Source organism: Sycon ciliatum, chromosome 6, assembly GCF_964019385.1.
Source record: "Sycon ciliatum chromosome 6, ocSycCili1.1, whole genome shotgun sequence".
NCBI classification, from domain to species: domain Eukaryota; kingdom Metazoa; phylum Porifera; class Calcarea; order Leucosolenida; family Sycettidae; genus Sycon; species Sycon ciliatum.
Window position 1 is genome coordinate 27209524 of NC_088648.1, and position 19712 is coordinate 27229235.

Genomic DNA, 19712 nt, shown 5'->3' on the forward strand with positions numbered 1-19712 from the left:
ATTTCTTTAGATTTTCCGTTTTGTTGCCCTCCGCGTATGCCACTGGTGAAAACTTCTACCGGTGCTGTATTTTAAATTGCTGAACACTGGAGAAACATTATGCTCACAATGGAGTATTTCGTAAAATAATCTTCTTTATACCCAGCTCATATTAACCCCACTAATTCCTGTGATCTATAACTGGTGAATATATCTCCATATTCGCCACTTTAACTTGGGGTATAGTCAACTTCGCTAATAACGACTCCGGATATAACGACAATTCGCGAATAACGACAGAATTTCCATGCCCAGAGCAAAGTTCCATCCAACTGTATTAAATACATAATAATGAGACTTCGGGTATAACAACACTTCGCAAATAAGGACACTTTTTTGATGCCCCGCCGAATGTCGTTATAAACGAAGTTGACTGTATATACTTTGCTAATAATTATTACACACTTAGAGGTTGTAACTTTTCAACTTTCAAGGGACTTAGAAATTTTCTCTCCAATTGAAAAAGAAAAAAATTGAAGAGAAGAAAGAAGTTTCAGCAGGAATCGGACCTGCAACCATAAGACTCCCAAGCACCTATCTTGACCACCCAGCCACCAGGGTGTTGACGCAGATGTTGGTTGAAAGATACGTATTAGGTCTGGAACACGCAGTGCTACCTACACATAATAGTATACTATAGTATACTGGGATACTAAAATAGCTATTTCGGACCAGTATTTCAGGCCAAAAACGAAGCTAGGTATAAATAGAATAAACACCTCTGTATTGTGTTTATGGGAATATAAACACTGTCTATAAAAACCTCGGCTACGCCTCGGTTTTTACAGCAGTGTTTATATTCCCTTAAACACTACGACATCGGTGTTTATTCTATACGTAAATGGGGTAAAATGTTTAAACCACACATAATGTCGGTAGTGCATGAATACATTCCGTCGTAATCTCCAGCCAAAATGCCTTTGGGTTGTCCTAATTTCATTTCATTTTTGTGCTCTTTGTTCTTCTTGCTTGGCCCCGTGAAGATAACCCTATTGTATGTAACTGGTACAATGTAAGCATCCATTCGGACCCAGCGCTATACGCAGATGCAATTAGTGAGTGTGAACGCCGCGATGCAACGCTATTAACGCAACAATCCTATGATGCATTGAAACAGTCCCAGTGCTCCAAGGTAGGACATGTTGGTCTAGAAATAAAAAGCCAGATAATTGATCTTTGGCATAGACAATTGTCTGTGTGTGCGTGTTTATGAGTGTGTATACGTGTGTGGATGTGTGTGTGTGCGTATATGTGTGCGTGCGTGTGTGTGTGTGCGTGTGTGTGTGTGTGTGCGTGTGTGTGTGTGTGTGTGTGTGTGTGTGTGTGTCGGAAAATGTCTGTCTCTGACTATTGTGTGTGGACAATCGTGAGTGATTGAGTGTTTGCATATGGGAGTGTTTGATAGTAAGTTTGTGCACAAAAATGGTATGTGTGTACGGCAATGCGAGACTGTGCGTATGAGTGAAATCGATAATTTTGGAGCGCCGAGTAGCATTTATTTATCTATGAAAGTGCACATGCCTGCATAGAACAAGAAACAGCAACAAGAAAGAACATATTGGATTACAAAAGCCATGAACATGTGTACGCCCATTTGTGTGAGTGCGAGAAATCCTCTGTAAATTGCCAGAAAAGTGACGCTTGGGTGGATGATCCCCAACCATGATCTGTTCTAACCTTGCGAATGCTAAAACAGATATAGCTCGGCCTTAGAAGTAGAACAATTCATGATGAAGTTAGGTTGTGTGTAGGGCCGCTCTCAACAGCACTCTGATCTGGACATCGTAAAAGGTTTCTTCTGTAAAAGTGAAAACCTAGCTTGAAGTGTATTTGTGAATGTATGTGTGCGTGTGCGCGTGTGTTCGTGTATGTGTGTATATGCACACGGGTGTGTTGTATGAATTGCACTCATACAGTATATCATGTCTGGGCTAAAAATTCACAATTTGGCAACCACCTGGTTAAAGACATCACCTTCGACCGGTGTTGTTTTCACACTGGAATCTGAAAGCGTTAGCACAGGCCAATCTGCTAGCACCTTTTTTTGTGCTAAAGGTAAGCTAAATTGCAACTAGGGTTATAGTACAGAGCTTCGTACATCTTTATAATGTGCATAAGGTCTATTGAGCTTATTATTATCATTTAGGTTTCTCACAATTGCTCGGACGTAAAAGAGAACTAGGAATGCATGGCCTTGGCCCTGGGGCAGATTTTGTGTTTTGTAGAGATAGAAAAAAACGGTCATTACACAATAACAGGCTATTCCATGTGCAACATGCCAGAAAGTGTGTCCTCTGAAAAATGCCCTTTTGGGGGAAACGTGATTACTAAGGAGCCACTAAGATTTGAGTATGGATTCGGCAGAGATTGGAGCAGGCAATACTATTGCCGATCCAGAAGGCGAATAGTGTCTGGCAACACTAGCGAATCTCGAGACGTCGACGAGGGCTCCAGGAAGAGTTGCCTAAAAGCAATGATTTTCAGAGTATATTGTGCATGCAGGTCCGGTACAAAGGAGACGGAAGGTAGGTAATTGCCATTGTTACAATGTGGCGAATGGAGAATTTTTTTGATAAAAGGAGCAGACTTTGAGCGAAATCGGTAATCTGGCCATGTCCGGTTATATTTCGTGACGACGACACCATAGATCAGTGGTTAGAGCATCGCTGGCTACGACCGAGGGTGCCTGGTTCGAGTCCTGGTGGTGACAGTCAATTTTTTCTTCAGACTTTACCCGTTTGTTTCTTTCCCTCAAACCAGTGAGTAAAAATACTTGTAAATAATACAACAAGTAATAATAAAGTGTCTTTCAGCCCGTAGTGAACGTGAATGACCGTGTTTAGAACTTTAATGCAAAATTTATTTTCGAATCATTTGACACCATGGTTACCCATGATTATGGTGCACTGGATGCAATCTCAATGTACCAGTATTCGCAAAAAGTCTAGAATCTCTAGATTTGGTTTGTGCCGTCTTCATAATCGTTAGATAGGTAACCATTTTGACGACTAGAAATCGTGTGTTGTTTTCTATGTTGCATGCGAGATAGATCGAAATGAATGTGAGGACTCACCAGAGGTTTGTGATCCAAGTTTCACGTGTGAAAACACCGTTGGAAGTTACATATGTCGCCGTAAGTGTCGCACGTCTGTGGTTATTCAGATCAACGTTCAGTTTTGTAATGTATCACTCTCTATCACTTCTTTGGTTTCCTGGAGTTCCTGGTTGTTCCACTGGGGGAGGGAAAGGGACTCATGTGCCATTTTGGCATCAGGGATTTTATACGTTGTTTTACCTGCCTTTGTAGTGGAAAACCTTGTTAGCGCCATCTAGGCTGGGCCCGACCCCATGACGCAGGTACCACCATAAATTAGAGCATTGGCCATTGCTTAAGACAAGTAAGGTCCCGAGCTTGAGTCCTAGCGATTCTTTCTCTTTTCAAGCAGTTCACATCCTCGACTTACTGTACATTTAATTTTACCTTTCCAGATTTTTCCCCAAAAATAGGTTTCATAATTATCATAATTTTAGGAACAGGATAATCTCTTTCTCTCTCCTCGGATAGAAAACCTCTCTTTGCCAACAGGGAAATGTTACTTCCACAAAATAGGGTATATTGCAAGATACTGAACCTCTTTTGTTCGCAGGCATTTTCTCTTGCCCGTACATCAACTGAACGAAAGGTTTGATTGACATTATGGTTGCGGACAATCTGGAATGTTGTTGAAGAACCTGAAGTTTTTAAACTGATTAAAATAACCTCGGATGTTGAGCCGTTGGTACTTTATAGAGAGAAAACGACCAATATGATACGAGTTATGATGAACTGTCCACCAAGGTAACGAGATATTATACATGCACACTCAGCTGTTAATTGCGATCATAAAAATATTGTTTACAAGTATTTTGTCCAACACTAACGGTTATAAGCAGAATATTGTTGACTTACAAATGTGCAACAATTGGCTCAAAAAGTGATTGATGAGATCTTGACATTCTAAGACCTGATGCTTAGCTGCTGGTTTGCGCATTCTAGACGTGATGCAGCTAAGCATCAGGTTGTTGAATGTCAGGATCTCATCGGTCAGGTTTTGAGCTAATTGTTGCTCATTTTTGACTCAACAGTATTCTTCTTATAATCGTTAGTGTTGGACAAAACGGATAACTTGTAAACTTATGGTCCTCGTTTTTTCATAATTTTAATCCTTCCCCCCATCCGAGTTAGATAAAATGTGTTATGGTGAAAAAAGGAGGACAACAAAAAAGGAGGACAACACTCGCTGACTGTATACGATCTGGTTACGTTGGTGTCGTGGACAGTTAGTCATAACTCGTAACATGTTGTCCTGCTTTTTTCACCATACTTTCATTGGCTCACCATCCGAGTTGGAAATATTGTGAAAGTTTTTTTCATGTTACAACATGTCCGTTCCTCCGATTGAGGTATTCGCCTTCTGAAGGTGCTATTGCACCTTTCTAAAATGGCCCCTTCACCTGTAGTAGTCATCAACACCCTCCAGGCGACAGCTGCGGAGAGTTCCTGTTAGCCACATTCAGTTTTATCCAGACAAAGTGAGACGATGACAATCCTGAATCCATGATGCTTCAAATTGGATTACGGAAGGGGCAGCAGGTGAGCATATGACACATTCCTGCTCGACAATAATGCAGCAAGAGGTACCTTCTCACAACTCATTAAGTTCGCACTAACCATGGAAATGCCTGGAGTGTGGCATGCGATAATCCCGAAGCAGAGGAGATTCGTTGCCTGGAGCGGGGGATGAGGCGCTTGAATGATATTATTTGGAGGATTTGGGAGGAAATGATGTTGAACAGAAGATCATGGAACGCCTTACTAAGTATCGTGCTTTGAAACATTTCCACAAGGATGGACCCTGCCGCTGCAAGGACAGCCACGAAAGGCGTAGCAAGAATTTTAAAATCTAATGTAAACAGTATCTGCAAGACGTAACAGGAAGAACTTTACTGTCCCATAAACCATTTAGAATGCAATTATTTCACTCTGTAATATGAAATGGAAAAACAGTGTTCCGAGAGCAACGCTCATTTTTTTAAGGGCTGTCTCTAATTATATTTTTGGTGCCATGATTTTGTGTGTATTGCAGGGCGTAAGTGCCTCGGCCAGGCTGTGCGGAATGGTGGATTTGTGAATAGCACGTTTGTAAACCATGAAATTCAGGTTTCGTGTAACGCCGGTCATAGAACCAAATACAAGGCTAGGTGCACGGAAAACGGATGGAAAGCAACGAACGTCGCTTTAGGGATATCATATAGTTTCGAGCAGTTTCCGGTATGTAAACGTGCATGTAAGTTGTCCATACAGAGTTTCACTAGAATAACGGGTTTATTGCATTGGATCGGTATCGTGGAGGGTTGGTGACTCGTTGCCAACTCAAGCATGAAACAAGATCGGTTATGTTTTGTTTTCGTATCGTTAAAACAAAAAAGTAAATTACCGTGTCCATGCCCGAAGCGAACACACGACGACAGCTAACACCAGGTAAAACCTAGCGACAGATTCAACGCCTAAAGATGGGGATGAAGGGCTACGTCTCGCACCCACTGGCACAAGTGCCGAGAAATCCCATTAGCCACATCCATGTGCCCCTTGTGCCTGGCCACAAGTTCCCAGCCTGGCTGCTACCCAGACGACAGCAACAGGAACATCAACACTGAGACAACAACAGAAACACAGGGGCAGCATCGTGTCTCCTGTTTTGACATTGTGGTAACTCAGTTGGGGTAGTGCAGATCTACTAACGTCACTGTGCTAATAATTTTAATGTCATTTTTTCTGACAGCAACTACACCAAAGCTCAGAGGTTATAGCATCCCTGGCCTCAAGCGAAGGTGCCTGATTCGAGTCTTGGTGTTGATAGTCAATATTTCGTCCCGTTTGCTTTTTTCCTACAAACCAGTGCTTCTTTTGTGACTTGGTGTAACAGTTTTCCCCTGTTCTCTATAACTTTACACTCCCTCGCACCTCATGCGTCTTACGCCTGTCTATTAGCACCTTCATTGGCGCCATTGCCACATGTATACTATCACATTTTGCATATAACTGGTCGAGGCACGCTCAAACAGGCCTCTTACTTTTCAAGTTTGATTAAACCTGTTACACTGGTAGCAGAGGATGGTTACTACTCTGCTTTTGGCAGGTGTTCTGGTCGCTCTGCTTACGCTCCTCGTACTCGTCGTTCGGCTGATAAACGATATCAAGACCGCTCAGCGCGTTAGCCAAGGAAACCGAACGATACATCCGAACTCGGAACCGTGGGAGCCAACACCCCGCCTTACGAAAGAGCCGCCTGTGTTTGGAGGAGATTCCGCTACATTCAAAGAATGGACGTTTGCAATGGACATGGCCCTACGGTCGTTGGCACTCCCAAATGCGGCACAGAGGGTCGACTACGCGGCAGGATTTTTGACTGGAAACGCTCGTCTTTGGTTGATAGCGGCATTGGAAGCTAACCAAGTGTTTTCCGACTGGCCTGCTCTGAAAGCGGCACTTGGCGATGTGTACGGACCACGGCACAACGAGGAAACATCGCGTATGGGACTAATTTCCGCAGCGCAGCGCGGGTCGCTGGACGCATACATTGCTGCTTTCACTCGCCTCAGCCTGCAAGTGCCGGAAATCGACCACCACACCAGAGCGCTGCTGTTCGTCAGGGGTCTAGTGCCGCACATCCAGCGACAGGTCATGCGTGAGCATCCACGTACCCTGGAGCAAGCTGTCATGGCAGCAAACACCGTGGAGCAGTCGTCAGGGCCACAGGCGTCGGGGCCACCAGCCAGTAGAGAGTCGCGTTCCGTGCCCAGCTTCCGTGGTCAGGGCCTCCGCAAGCTGACGGACCAAGAGCGTGTCCAACTGCGAGCAATGGGACACTGCTTTGCTTGCAGGAAGCCAGGCCACCTCGCTAAAGACTGTACTGAGGGTGGACAGCGCTACCCAAACGCTGGTCGCCAGTAAGAAAGGGGGTGCGCTTACTGGCGACGACCCAAGCACCCACGCCGGTACCAGTCGCTAACCGGTTCGGAGCTCTGGAGGTTGAAGACGTTGCTCTCCAGGAACCTACGGAGCCGGAGACACCCATAGCTGTAGGAAATTGTCCCGTTGCAGAAAGGTGTCATGTCAGCAACGTCAGCGTCGGCAATGAACCTGAACACGACCTACTGCGCATACAGGGAAAGATCGGCGGTCGCCGTGCAGTGATGCTGATAGATTCCGGTTCGACGCATGACTTCATTGCAGACAGTTTTGTTCGAAAGCATCATCTTGACACGGATGCAAGCTCAGCAGTGCTGAGCGTAACATTGGCGGACGGCTCGACCAGCGAGGTCCCGCAGATTTCCACACGCACGCTAAGGGTGACAGTCGGGGGCTTCAGTGAGGAACAGCACTTTACTGTGTATCCCCTGACTCGCTACGACGCTATTCTTGGCAAGCCGTGGCTTACAAGGAACAACCCCAGCATCAACTTCCGTACGAACGAAGTTCAGTTGGACGGTGAGCCCTTTGTTGCCAAATTGCCTTCAGCTAACCCGCCGACAGCCGACCGGCCATCTGTGGAAAGCATGTTTATCAGTGGCCGACAAGCTCGTCATGCCCTGAGGAGTGGAGCCGAGGGGTTTCTTGCATGGGTCACTGCTACAAACGAGGAGAATCGTTCCGGGCCACAACTCCAGGAATCAGAGCAACAAGACATCCAGAACCTGCTCAAGAGATACCAGGATTTATTTCCAGACGAGCTGCCGAATGAGCTTCCACCGAAGAGACCAGTCGACCATGAAATCCAGATAGAAGATGGAGCCAGACCACCGTCTCGACCCGCCTACCGCCTGCCGAAACCAGAGATGGACGAGCTCCAGTCACAGCTGTCAGAATTACTTGAGAAGGGATTCATTGAGCCAAGTAAGTCGCCATACGGTGCACCTGTGTTTTTTTGTGAAAAAGTCGGATGGTACTCTGAGAATGGTGTGCGATTGGCGAGAATTGAATAGAATTACGATCAAAAACAAAGCTTGTCTTCCTAATATTGATGACTTATTCGACACGATCCAGGGCAGTGCATATTTCTCCAAGTTGGACTTGCGGTCGGGGTACAATCAAATCAGAATTCAAGACTCGGATGTTTCTAAGACGGCCATTAATACGCCGTTCGGCCATTTCCAATTTAGAGTCATAGGATTCGGGCTGACTAATGCCCCGGCCACCTTTCAGTCACTCATGAACTCTATTCTGCAACCGCATCTCCGAAAATTCGTTGTAGTATTCTTGGATGACATTCTAGTTTTCAGCAAGACCTGGGAAGATCATCAGCATCATCTTCAAACAGTTCTAGAAACACTTAGAAATAGTGAGCTGTATTGCAAACAGTCTAAATGCGAATTCGGCGTGAGAGAAGTTCTCTTCTTGGGGCATAAAATCAACGGCACATCAATTTCCCCTGATCCCAAGAAGATAAGTGCTGTGGAAACATGGCCAACTCCGTCGTCAGTAACTGATGTGAGGAAGTTTCTTGGCTTTGCAAACTATTTCCGAAGGTTCATAGATCGACACTCGACCATCTCTCGTCCATTAGAAGAAATCACCGGAAAAAATTCACGCTTTGAATGGAGCGCTGCTAGACAGAAGGCATTCGAGTCTCTAAAATCAGCATTACTCGAGGCGCCAGTGTTGCAACTGGCCGATGTTGAGAAAAGCTTCACGGTAGAAACTGACGCAAGTGACTTTGCCGTGGCGGGTGTGCTCCTGCAGCAGGGAGAAGATATGGATTTGCATCCCGTAGCCTATTGTAGTCGGAAACTGTCAGCTGCAGAACGCAACTATACTGCGGCCGAGAGGGAAACGTTGGCTGTGGTATTTGCATTAAAGTGCTGGAGAATCTATCTATTCCGCCACTTTGACCTGATGACTGATAATATGGGTGTTGTCTATTTACGAACCAAACCGACTCTCACCAAGCTTGAGGCAAGATGGGTAGAGTTTTTAGCTGACTATGACTTTACGGTCTTTCACAAACCAGGAAAGAAAAACATTGCCGACCCGCTTTCACGCCGTCCAGATCTGTTCAGTGATTCTGAAATAGGCGGGTCATCCTATCCTCCTAACATTCAGTTGAATGCCATAGAGCATACCCTAGAGATTAATCCAGACTTAGCGCAGTTAATTGTCAGCGGTTACAAGTGCGACAAGGATCTTGCTCCCATTATCAGGAGACTGAAAAATTCAAGCCATGACAATCTGCACGACCGTTACCTTCTAAATGAAACACCCGGTTATCTTTATCTCAGATCTTCACCACAGAACAGGTTATGCATTCCAAAGAGTAGCAAACTCCGACTCGCCCTGCTTCAAGAATACCATGACTGTGTGACTGCGGGGCATCCCGGTCGAGATCGCACCTATTTCAGACTCGCTAGATATTTCTATTGGCCCAGAATGGGACTGGATGTAAAGGCGTTTGTCAAGTCATGTGACGTCTGCCAACGAGTTAAAGGCGGCCAGCTAAAAACTGGTCTCTTGCAGAATTTACCAGTGCCCAGTCAGCCGTGGGCGGATATCTCGATGGATTTTATCATGGGTTTGCCTAGGACCGATACAGGTCATGATGCTATATATGTATTTGTAGACCGCTTGACAAAGTGTGTACATTTAGCACCTACTTCCTCTACTATTGACGCTAAAGGAAGTGCTGATCTGTATATTCAACATGTATTTCGACTTCATGGTTTGAGTTCTAGTATTGTATGTGATCGTGATCCAAGATTTACGGCAGCATTTTTTCAGGAATTGTTTGATCGCTTAGGAACGAAACTAGCATTTAGTACTGCCAATCACCCTCAGACAGATGGCCTAACTGAACGAGTAAACAGAATAGTAGAGGATGTGTTGAGGGCTTTTGTAAATCATAAACAAGATAACTGGGATATGCTCCTACCTCTCTGTGAGTTTTCTATCAACAGCGCTACTCAATCATCTACAGGAAACACACCGTTCTTCTTAAATTACGGTCTAAATCCCAGAGCGCCACCCGACTTCCTCAACCCTATTCAGGGAGGCAGAGATTCAGCTGATTGGTTGCAAGCAAGACAAGACGCGGTCAAGATCTCACAAGATGCGTTAGTGGCAGCTCAAGCTCGTCAGGCCTTCTATGCAGATCGGACAAGGGTCGAGGGAAAGCTGAAGGTGGGAGATTTGGTAATGGTCTACCGGGATTTCCTCCTGACTCCTGAAGCTCGGGACCGACCATCCCATAAATTACGCCCCAAGTGGTTTGGCCCCTTTCCTATAACCCATGTGGTCGGCCCGAATGCCTACAAGCTCAAGTTGCCTCATACCAGCCGCTGTCACCCGGTATTTAATGTGTCGGCACTCCGTGCCTACGAGAAGAACGCTATTCCTAATAGGAGACAGCCTACGCCTCCGCCTATCACGGACCTTGATGGTCATGCCCGCTATGTGGTGGAGAACATTCTCAGTCACCGCCGCCGGCAGAATCAGCTTCAGTACCTAGTCAAGTGGCAAGGCTACTCTGATGCCACTTGGGAGCCTGAACATTATTTGTTGGATGAATCTGGTAATGACATTGTTCCACTTCAGAAGTACAAAACCTTGGCTTCTGCCCGCTGAGTTTTGCAGTTGAACTTCTAGTTTCACCTTACACATTTGTTGAGCTTATTACACTTTATTTGCATGGAGTTTCAGTCGTCTTATTGTGTTACTTCAGTGCGAAGCCTTTTTTCGTCTCGCACGTGTTTGCGCTTATTGTACTCTATTCCACTTGAGCATTTGGGTTATAAGCTCCTTCCTCTCCATAGGAGGGGGATGATGTAACAGTTTTCCCCTGTTCTCTATAACTTTACACTCCCTCGCACCTCATGCGTCTTACGCCTGTCTATTAGCACCTTCATTGGCGCCATTGCCACATGTATGCTATCACATTTTGCATATAACTGGTCGAGGCACGCTCAAACAGGCCTCTTACTTTTCAAGTTTGATTAAACCTGTTACACTTGGGGCTCCTTGTGTGCCATTGTCTACATGAACAGTGTGGGATAGAGTGAGGACTGTGTCCTATCCACCTGTGACTTCAAGGAAGTGTGAGTTACGAAGTCTGAAGAAACTGTGAACGGTCTTTGCTGCTACACCATAGCTCATTATTTAGAGCATGGCTGGCCTCAAGCATAGGTCTCTGGTTCCTGTCGTGGTGGTGACAATCAACTTTATCTTCAACCCTTTCCCGTGTCTTTCCGTCTAACCCGTGAATGTTATTTTTCTGATCACCTTTCAATTACACAGCGTTTCTGCTCTTGTGCCAAGGAAAGAATGTACCTCATGGTCGGATCAATAGCGTGCCACGGTTCACCTACTTTACTCCTGTGTGTGACAATGGATATCTTCCCCGCCGTCGACATTACAAATGCGGCTCGTTAACATCTAATCCTCCCAACCACTGGGTACAATATCCGGGAGATGGCTGTGCCTCAAGTGAGTACTACTATTACTACAGAATTACACCTACAAAAAGATACACGTTAAACAATTAAAGCAGTGGAGACACTAGGCGATTATTATCCTTGAAGTAATTGGTTTTTCTGTCATGTGGAATACGCGCACAAGTCCCAACAAACTTGAAAGTCTAATTCAAGTTAAGCGGAACGTTTTCTTGAGAATATTTTCAGTGGTTGTCACCACTCAAGAGATGGAACAAAAGGAAGAGCATTATATTCAATGTATTGGAGACAGCAGCTTTAATTCATCCACAAGTAGGGTCCAGCGGATAATGCCGGCTTTACATTCGGCATCATGAGACTATAGAAGCGTCATCCATCTTAAAAATAAACAAAACGAGCATTATGCTAGTTACAACCGGGAAGAATATCCAGTAATTCGCCATGCATTCTACCGCACCCGTGCATGAATTTGTGTAGAAACCTTATGTAGCAATGTAGTGAGATCAAGTAAGTACGTAGGTAGGTAGGTACGTTTATTATTTCAATTAGCAGAACCAAGCGGGCTGTGTCGCCCAATTACATGACAGCGAATGCAAACAATAGCAGAATTAATACAAAGCAAAGAACGCTCGCTCAATGAATAACGTTAGAGCAAAACTTAAGGGAGGCGGCAGACGGCACACGACTGGTACTGTGCAGTACCGCAAACGTTCAAGGCTACGCATAGTATCCAGTAGAGGCAACGTCTGATCATATCAACAAGGATCTTCGATGGCATACAGCTGCAGACGAGCATGAAGATGTACGCCATATACATGTAGCATGCCCAACCAAACTTCCCATGCTGTTAGACGATCCGTAACGAGGATCTACAAGGAGTACTAGTCGAAGATTTTTTAGAAATCATGGAGAGCCATGGAGGCGACGTATGGCAGGATTTGCATCAATATGAAAGAGTAATCCAGTCGAGTTTCTCAAGTGCGCGCCGGGCGTTGCGCAGCCCTAGACCTGCGAACACTGGGCTGCAAAAAGGTGCACGGGGCGTACTTGAGAAACTCGGCAGGATGTCGTTGAGCTGTACTGTATAATAGTGTATGTGTACATGATCTACTAGAGAACACTGGGACTCTATCTCCGAAACACTCGTTCATAAAAGGATCATCGTCTCGTTCGTGAGGGAACTCACCGCCGCCGCGCACACCACAAAGCAAGATGGCATCTTCGAGGTATGACTATTCCGGGTTCCTGGACTATGAAATCGGCCGTTGACGCGAATATCAAAGCCTTAGACAATCCACCCTGCAGCTACCTTCACCGAACGTTGCCCGTTTAGTTTTCGCATTTGAGAACCCAAAATTGCCTTTTTCTTTATCCAACAAAATAGAACAAAATTAACTGTGATGCATAAGCTGGAAGAGGAATACATAATTCAGTGCTCTTAGAGCACAAACGTCCTTAGCCTACTAAAGCTCAACTGATGGATAGTGAATTCACCGTAACACTGCTTATTGAGCAGAGAATGGTGGCTCCTTTCCTTTCAGGTTCGCCGAGTGCATGGGTCGGGAACTCCTACTGTGCTTCAGCTGCCAGTCGAGAGTCAGTCAAATTACTTATAATTATTGAAGCCGCAGGGAAAGCGCGAGCTCCATGTAAGCAACACACAATCCAGAAAGAAAGAATGACTTTTAAAGATCCCTCTAGACTAGACAGTGATAGAATTTTCGAAGACGTTTGATCTGCTTATTTGGTAATTTACGTGTTTTCAAGGTGTCTTTGTGTGCACATGCCTGCCTTTGCTTTTAGTGTTGAAATGCCCAGGAAGTGGCATTCAATACGTACTCTACAATAGCGGTGCTAATCCGTTGCAAACCTATAACAATCACCTTGTAAACTGCGGAGCAAATGTAGAAAGTCGTTTGCCAACCTCCGCTGATTTGCCCTGTATCAAGTTTGTGCTCAACACGCACAGGGAGAAATTCCCCGAGCATAACTTAACGACTTTGTTCTTTTATGCTAATGGAGCAGCTAACACCATGACCATGAGTTCCAATGGAGAATTAAGTACATCTCGACTATCACAGGCACAGCGGAACCAAGTATTTCCCGGAGCTACGGCTGCCATGTGCATACCAGCCTGCCAACAGTCGGTAAGATTAGGCGGCTATGACCTGTCAGTTTAAAAGCAGACACATATATTCATAATGTAATGGTAACAGCAGCAGGTAAACACTAAAATTTGAGGGAATAATTATTATTACTACCCTCTGATTATTGACTCCCATTATACCAAGAGTGCATAACCCCCCAGAGTGTGCAACGCCGATCCAGCTCTGCATAGGGTCTTGGTCGAGCGGAATCAGGGTCTTCTGATGTCATGCGTACACTCCACACCAGCTCAAGCCCGGTCTCGAGGCAGGGCACCATTGTTTTTGATCCAAGAGTACCCGCGACTCCCCGGGTTCCCCTCAGATGTGTACGGTATTATGACGCAAAGATCCGATTCCGCTCGACCAAGACCCTATACAGAGCTGGATCAGGCGTTGCACACTCTGGGGGGTTATGTTCTCTTGATTATACCCATCATACCAAGCAGTCAAATATTCCTGCATATTTTACTCCTTAGTGCTCTATTGACTGCTTATACTATTTGACTGCTTAGGGTTGCGCAGTTGAACGGTGTCTAGTGCATGGTCACTGTACTTTACTGGGTTGCACTAGCTGCATGCAGTACACCATACGTGCTGGTATCGAGTAGGTGATATGGTGAAATCCTAAAACGGGTATTCATGAGGTTATCGTTCTCGAATTTGAAATACGGACTGTTTGTCGCGATAAATCTAATATTGACTTCGTACTTGGTCAGTATGGGAAATAAAAACCCTGTAAAGGACCGAAGCTTTTCTTTCCTGTATTGACCTCGTAGTACCTGTAGACAAACCAGGCAAGCCACTCGGAAAACCGGAAAGTTATCGCCCGATCATGTTACTCTCTGTAGTGATAAAGGTACTGACGTCAGTTATTACTAAACGTAGAAATGAAAGAAGATAATCTTAAACCATAATTATGCTGTGACTTGAGCACAAACTGTCTGATTTTCAGTCAGAGGTAGGGGTGTTCGGATAATGCTCGAAAAGGTGGCAGTTTCTGCTCGGAAAGCAGTGGAATTGGCAGAACCATACAAACCTTATGGCGGGCAATTCCTCGAATTCTGCTCCATTTCTTTATCCTCATACCAAAAATGCGTGAAACTTACCAGAAAAATACTGAATTCTGCCAATTTTTCAGCCAGCATTATCCGCATATGCCTAGTCAGAGGACTTGGATTACTGAAACTTCTGTTTTTACTATTTCACGACATGAGCAATACGGCGAAACGTATGTCGTGTGAAACTACTTGTTATCGTAGTTAACTTGTCCACAACCATGTCATACATGAAGACTCTGGAGTACTGTTAGATACTGGCGTCCGGTTTTGTACAATTCGGTTTCGCAAAGCTTCCCCTTTCTTTATCTCTGATATTGCTGGCCCACCCAAGCTGGGTGGTGTGTTTCCTTGCTGCTTCGAATTGTAGTTGGACCGCATTGTCCAGTTTTTAACTTGTCTCTTCATCGCCCTGCAACGGTCGGCATTCTTTGTTGCCATGGGACTTAGCTTGTGCACATTTACGCTGCGTTCACCTACCCTGATTGGTACTACGGTACCATAACCTTGAGCCTTCCAAGCTGGAAGGCTGCTGGTTTGCGCACTGGAGATGTGTTGGAGCTAGGTCTCAGGTCTTCGAATGTCTCAGTAGCCTGTCAGCTTTGTGCCATGTTATTCACTTTCTGACTGCTTTTTACCTTTTTACAGTCGTTGAAAGATGCTTCATAACTCGTTTCCATGTTATGTCTTTTATTTTATATACTGGCTCAGTAACCGAGTTAAATTCCTTACTTTCTATAAACAAAGCGAAACAAAGTTCAAGTGTGCTATGTCATGATAAATCTAATGTTGCCCTCAATCTCTCATGCTCGGTCAATACAGGAGATATAGATATCGTAAAAGACCTCAGCTTTAGCTCAATCGTTTGCTTGTTCAAGAAGTTATTTTATTTACCTCGTGCAATAACTATACTTATGGTGGACCCCACGTGAATTACTGCGATTTTCACTAAAATCGCCCCGAAAGAGGGTTCTCCTTTTACTAGAACAGGTGAAGCTTTCATTTGAGAAAAAAACACTCAATGCCCATCTGATCTGCATTGCCTGCTTGTCTCATCTCGTTCGTTATATAAGTACGAATCAGTAAGAGATCATTGAGAAAGGAAACATTGATAGGGATTGCTCATGCAAAGTATGTACATACTTCGAAGTACATATCTTGGCACAGCATTTGAAATTGCATTTCACGCGGTTATTGGTGGTGTGAATACTTCTGAAACCTAACGTCAATGAAAATGTCAATGATCACGTCAATGATAACGTCAATAATAATGTTGACGCACTTGTAGTGGTAGTGGGTTCGCAGCTGCTCCTCAGCATCTTTTGAACCTTCATGGTCTGCATTAACATTGTTAAACTTCACCTAGGGTTCCCAGTAAAAAGGCAGTAGCCTGTTGGGACTCTCCTAGTAAATAATAAAAACTTCTACTATTTCACATTGTTCTTAAAATAGTCATTCTCGTGTGTTGGGTTTACTTTCTCACTACGCTGTTCGTGTGTCTACAGCGAGAGAACGGGCAACGCTCAAGGGTTTGATTCAAGTCAAGTAGCTCGCCGTACAGTTTGAATTTGCAGTGGCCAGGATGAATGATTACATCTACATCCCACAGCTGACCACATTGCTCTGCTTATTTGTTATGTAATCGAGCATACTCTTTGAAGCATTAGCACACACCTGCATTTTGTTATTTGGTTACTTGAATAATTCATGGCACTCCTTCTGAACAGATCGCCACGGATACAATCGTGGAAATTCAATTTTGTTCTATTCGGTGTGTACTCCATGGGCAGCGGCAAATCTTTACAGGCTTGTTTTTCTGGTGAATTTATTGATATCAGAAATCAATAGCACCACGGTTTTAATGGACGTTGGCTGGAATTTCCAGACAAGAGAAGGGACATTCATGCATGGCATAATTATAGTTCTCACTATGCATGGTTGTTTATGGCGGGTTGCAATCAGAGCCTTTCGTTCCTCGACTATTATACCCCGCCGGATATATTATTATTATTATTATGAAAAGCATGTCCGTGTAGGTGGCGGGGGTGCCACTTTCGTTACTGCCATTCAGGATTGATTGAAGAGTAATACGATACAATGAAATGACAGAAGTGACGTAAAAAAACGTTTGCAACAACACCAATATGACTAATGGAAAACTTCATCCAAAGTATAAAATAAAATAGAATATGCATACAACATGTCTGGTCACGTCAGTCCTGTTGGGTGGGGCGGGCTCCACGCCGGATATAATGTGATATTTAGGCCATTTTTGAGGGGTATGCAAATTTCAAGGTTCCCTTCAGAAACTTTTTCAAGGGCTTTGCACAATCGATCCACACCCCAAAGGGAATCTACCTGCAAATTTTGAGCGAAATCGGAGAGATCCACTTGCACACATACTTTGGTATTCTCAGACATGCTCTCTTTTAACAATGGCTATCATAATTCTGACTTATATAAGTCAGCAACTTCACGATCTTGAATAAGAATCAAGTGATGCTGTGAAAACCTGGGGTCGAGGTTTGGGGAATGCACATTAATACGTCATGTTTAACTCCGGTACTGAGCCAATAAATATAACTAAAATAGAAGAAACCACATGGAAACGAGCTATGAAGCAACTATCCACGGCTGTAACAAGATAATAAGCAGTCAGTAAGTGCAATACCAGGGCACAAAACTGTCATGTTACTGAGACATTCAACGACCTGTGACCTAGCTCTCACACATCTCCAGTACGCAAACCAACCGCGCAACCGCCTTCCATCTTGGAGGGTTCACGGTTTTGGTAGGACCAATGAGGTGAAGGTGAGCGCGGCGAAAATGTGAAAAAGCTAAGTCTCACGGTAACAAAGAATGCCGACTTTTGCGAGACCATGACGGGACCAGTTAATAACATGACAATGCGGTCTAACTACAATTTGAAGCAGCAAAGCAACACACCACCCAACTTGGGTGGGTCAGAGATAAAGAAATCGGGAAGCTCTGCGAAAACGAATTGTACAAAACAAGACGCCAGTATCTAATGGTACTCCTTATGCATGACAGTATTGTGGACGAGGTGACTACATTTCGTTTTGTGCCCTGTTATCGCACATTCTGACTGCTTATTATCTTGTTACAGTCGTGGATAGTGGCTTCATAACTCGTTCCCATGTGATTTCTTCTACTTCAGTTATAATCGTAGATTGAGTAATTTCATGTCCATATATTTTCAGACCACAATTTACTTAAAGAAGATTTTGATCGCAAAGTTGACTCAATTCTATACAGTCCGTCGTGAAGGCATGCTGGATATTCGTTTCCATTCCCGCATTTAATCATGTAAAGGTGTTCTTTAATTTCTCTTCCGTCCCGTCACCATTGACGAGGCGCAGCGGAATGCCTTCTATCAAAGTTCACCATGCAGATCCATGCTCTCCAGTCCGCTTAGTTTGATCTGGCATCTGTACACTGCAAGGTTCGAAATCAGTCAAAAATGAGTAAGTGAATGTCATTTCACTATGCTGCTTTCAATTCCCTTTCAAATTCCCTTACTGACATATTGCCCGGCAGTCACGGACGATACTGCAGTACTGAATACCAATATCGCAACGCACCACGACGTCATATTGTCCTCCCAGCAATATCTAGTATCAGCACAAAACCACCACACATGCACACACATACACATGCACACACACACACACACTCACCCCCCCCCCCACACACACACACAAACACACACTCACACACACACACAAACAGACACACACCTTGAAACTTGAACCTTGAACGCCCATTGCCGTAGCAATGATAGCGATTGCTTCCTCACGCTGAGGCTTTAAACTCGAAATCTGCAGTATGGCGCATGCCGCTTGAGGTCACCAGGACGATGGAACACTCTGTCACAGCGGTAGTTGGGGCACGGGATGTCTGGGGCTTCCTCCCTTCTTCCTTCTCCCTCACACACACACACACACACACACACACACACACACACACACACACACACACACACACACAAACACACACACACACACACACACACACCATTTGACCATTTGACGCCCATCGCCGGAGGCGATGATAGCGATGCTACAGCAGAAGCCTGTGCTAGGATTGCACCATTCAACAGCTTGCAAGGTTGAAGAATTGACATTACACTACATACTCCTGCATGCACTGGCTGTTGGTAACCACCCAGGAGAATGAAAGAAAAGTCAGGAGGAGTCTGAGTAAGAGAAGAAAGACGTGTGTGACCATAATCGTCGGGAACCGAATCCGCCACCTCTCGATAGGAAATCGCTGCACATACCACTGCACCATACGGGACACACACGCACACACACACGCACACACACACATGCACACAGATGAACACGCACACACCCAGGCATGGATACTGGATAAACCCTATTGATTTGTGCAAACATCTCAGACAAGTAAGAAAAGGTTTGCTCCTCACACTGGAGCTCGCACCATTCCGCCGACTTGACTTGACACTTGACTGACTCGCGAATGCCATCTAGAGCACACGAGAAGTCCATCGAACCTTCGACTCGGCAAACCTGCAAGTAAGCACCGTTCCCTGCTCACAGTATTTCGGAGAATTCACCACTCATCAGTTGAGCTTGAGTAGGCTGAGGAAGATTGTGCCTGAAGAGCACCACTTATACATGTACTGTATAGTACTCTCCAGTCACACACATCACCAGGGGTACAAACTTAGAGACATGCTCCGTTTTCAGCGAGACCAACACCTCGTGAACACCAGATACCAGCCTGAGTCAGTGTCGCTCCTGGACGGTGAGAACAGATGTCGAGGACCCACGGTCATTCACAACGCTGTCAACTCCAAACCAACTAGTCGCAAACCCGCGTTCACACCGTCCAGGAGCGACACTGTCCCCCGCTGCAATCTGGTGTTCATGAGGTTTTTGTCGCGCTGGAAATAAAGCGTGTCTGTAAGTTTGTATCCCTGGTGATGTTTGTACCTGGAGAGCAT

General features: G+C 44.9%; 1 protein-coding gene across 1 annotated transcript in view; it reads left to right on the top strand.

The window, feature by feature from the left end:
- LOC135818928 (neurogenic locus notch homolog protein 2-like) overlaps positions 1-16623 on the top strand; it is a 34631-nt gene extending 18008 nt beyond the window's left edge. The window contains exons 12-18 of the mRNA XM_065332111.1: positions 1023-1171; positions 1956-2094; positions 3089-3172; positions 5166-5366; positions 11366-11554; positions 13324-13667; positions 16228-16623. Of these exons, the coding sequence (XP_065188183.1) occupies positions 1023-1171; positions 1956-2094; positions 3089-3172; positions 5166-5366; positions 11366-11554; positions 13324-13667; positions 16228-16257 (1136 nt within the window). The 3' untranslated portion in view covers positions 16258-16623. The remainder of the gene's footprint in view (positions 1-1022; positions 1172-1955; positions 2095-3088; positions 3173-5165; positions 5367-11365; positions 11555-13323; positions 13668-16227) is intronic.
- Positions 16624-19712: the final 3089 nt, after the last annotated feature.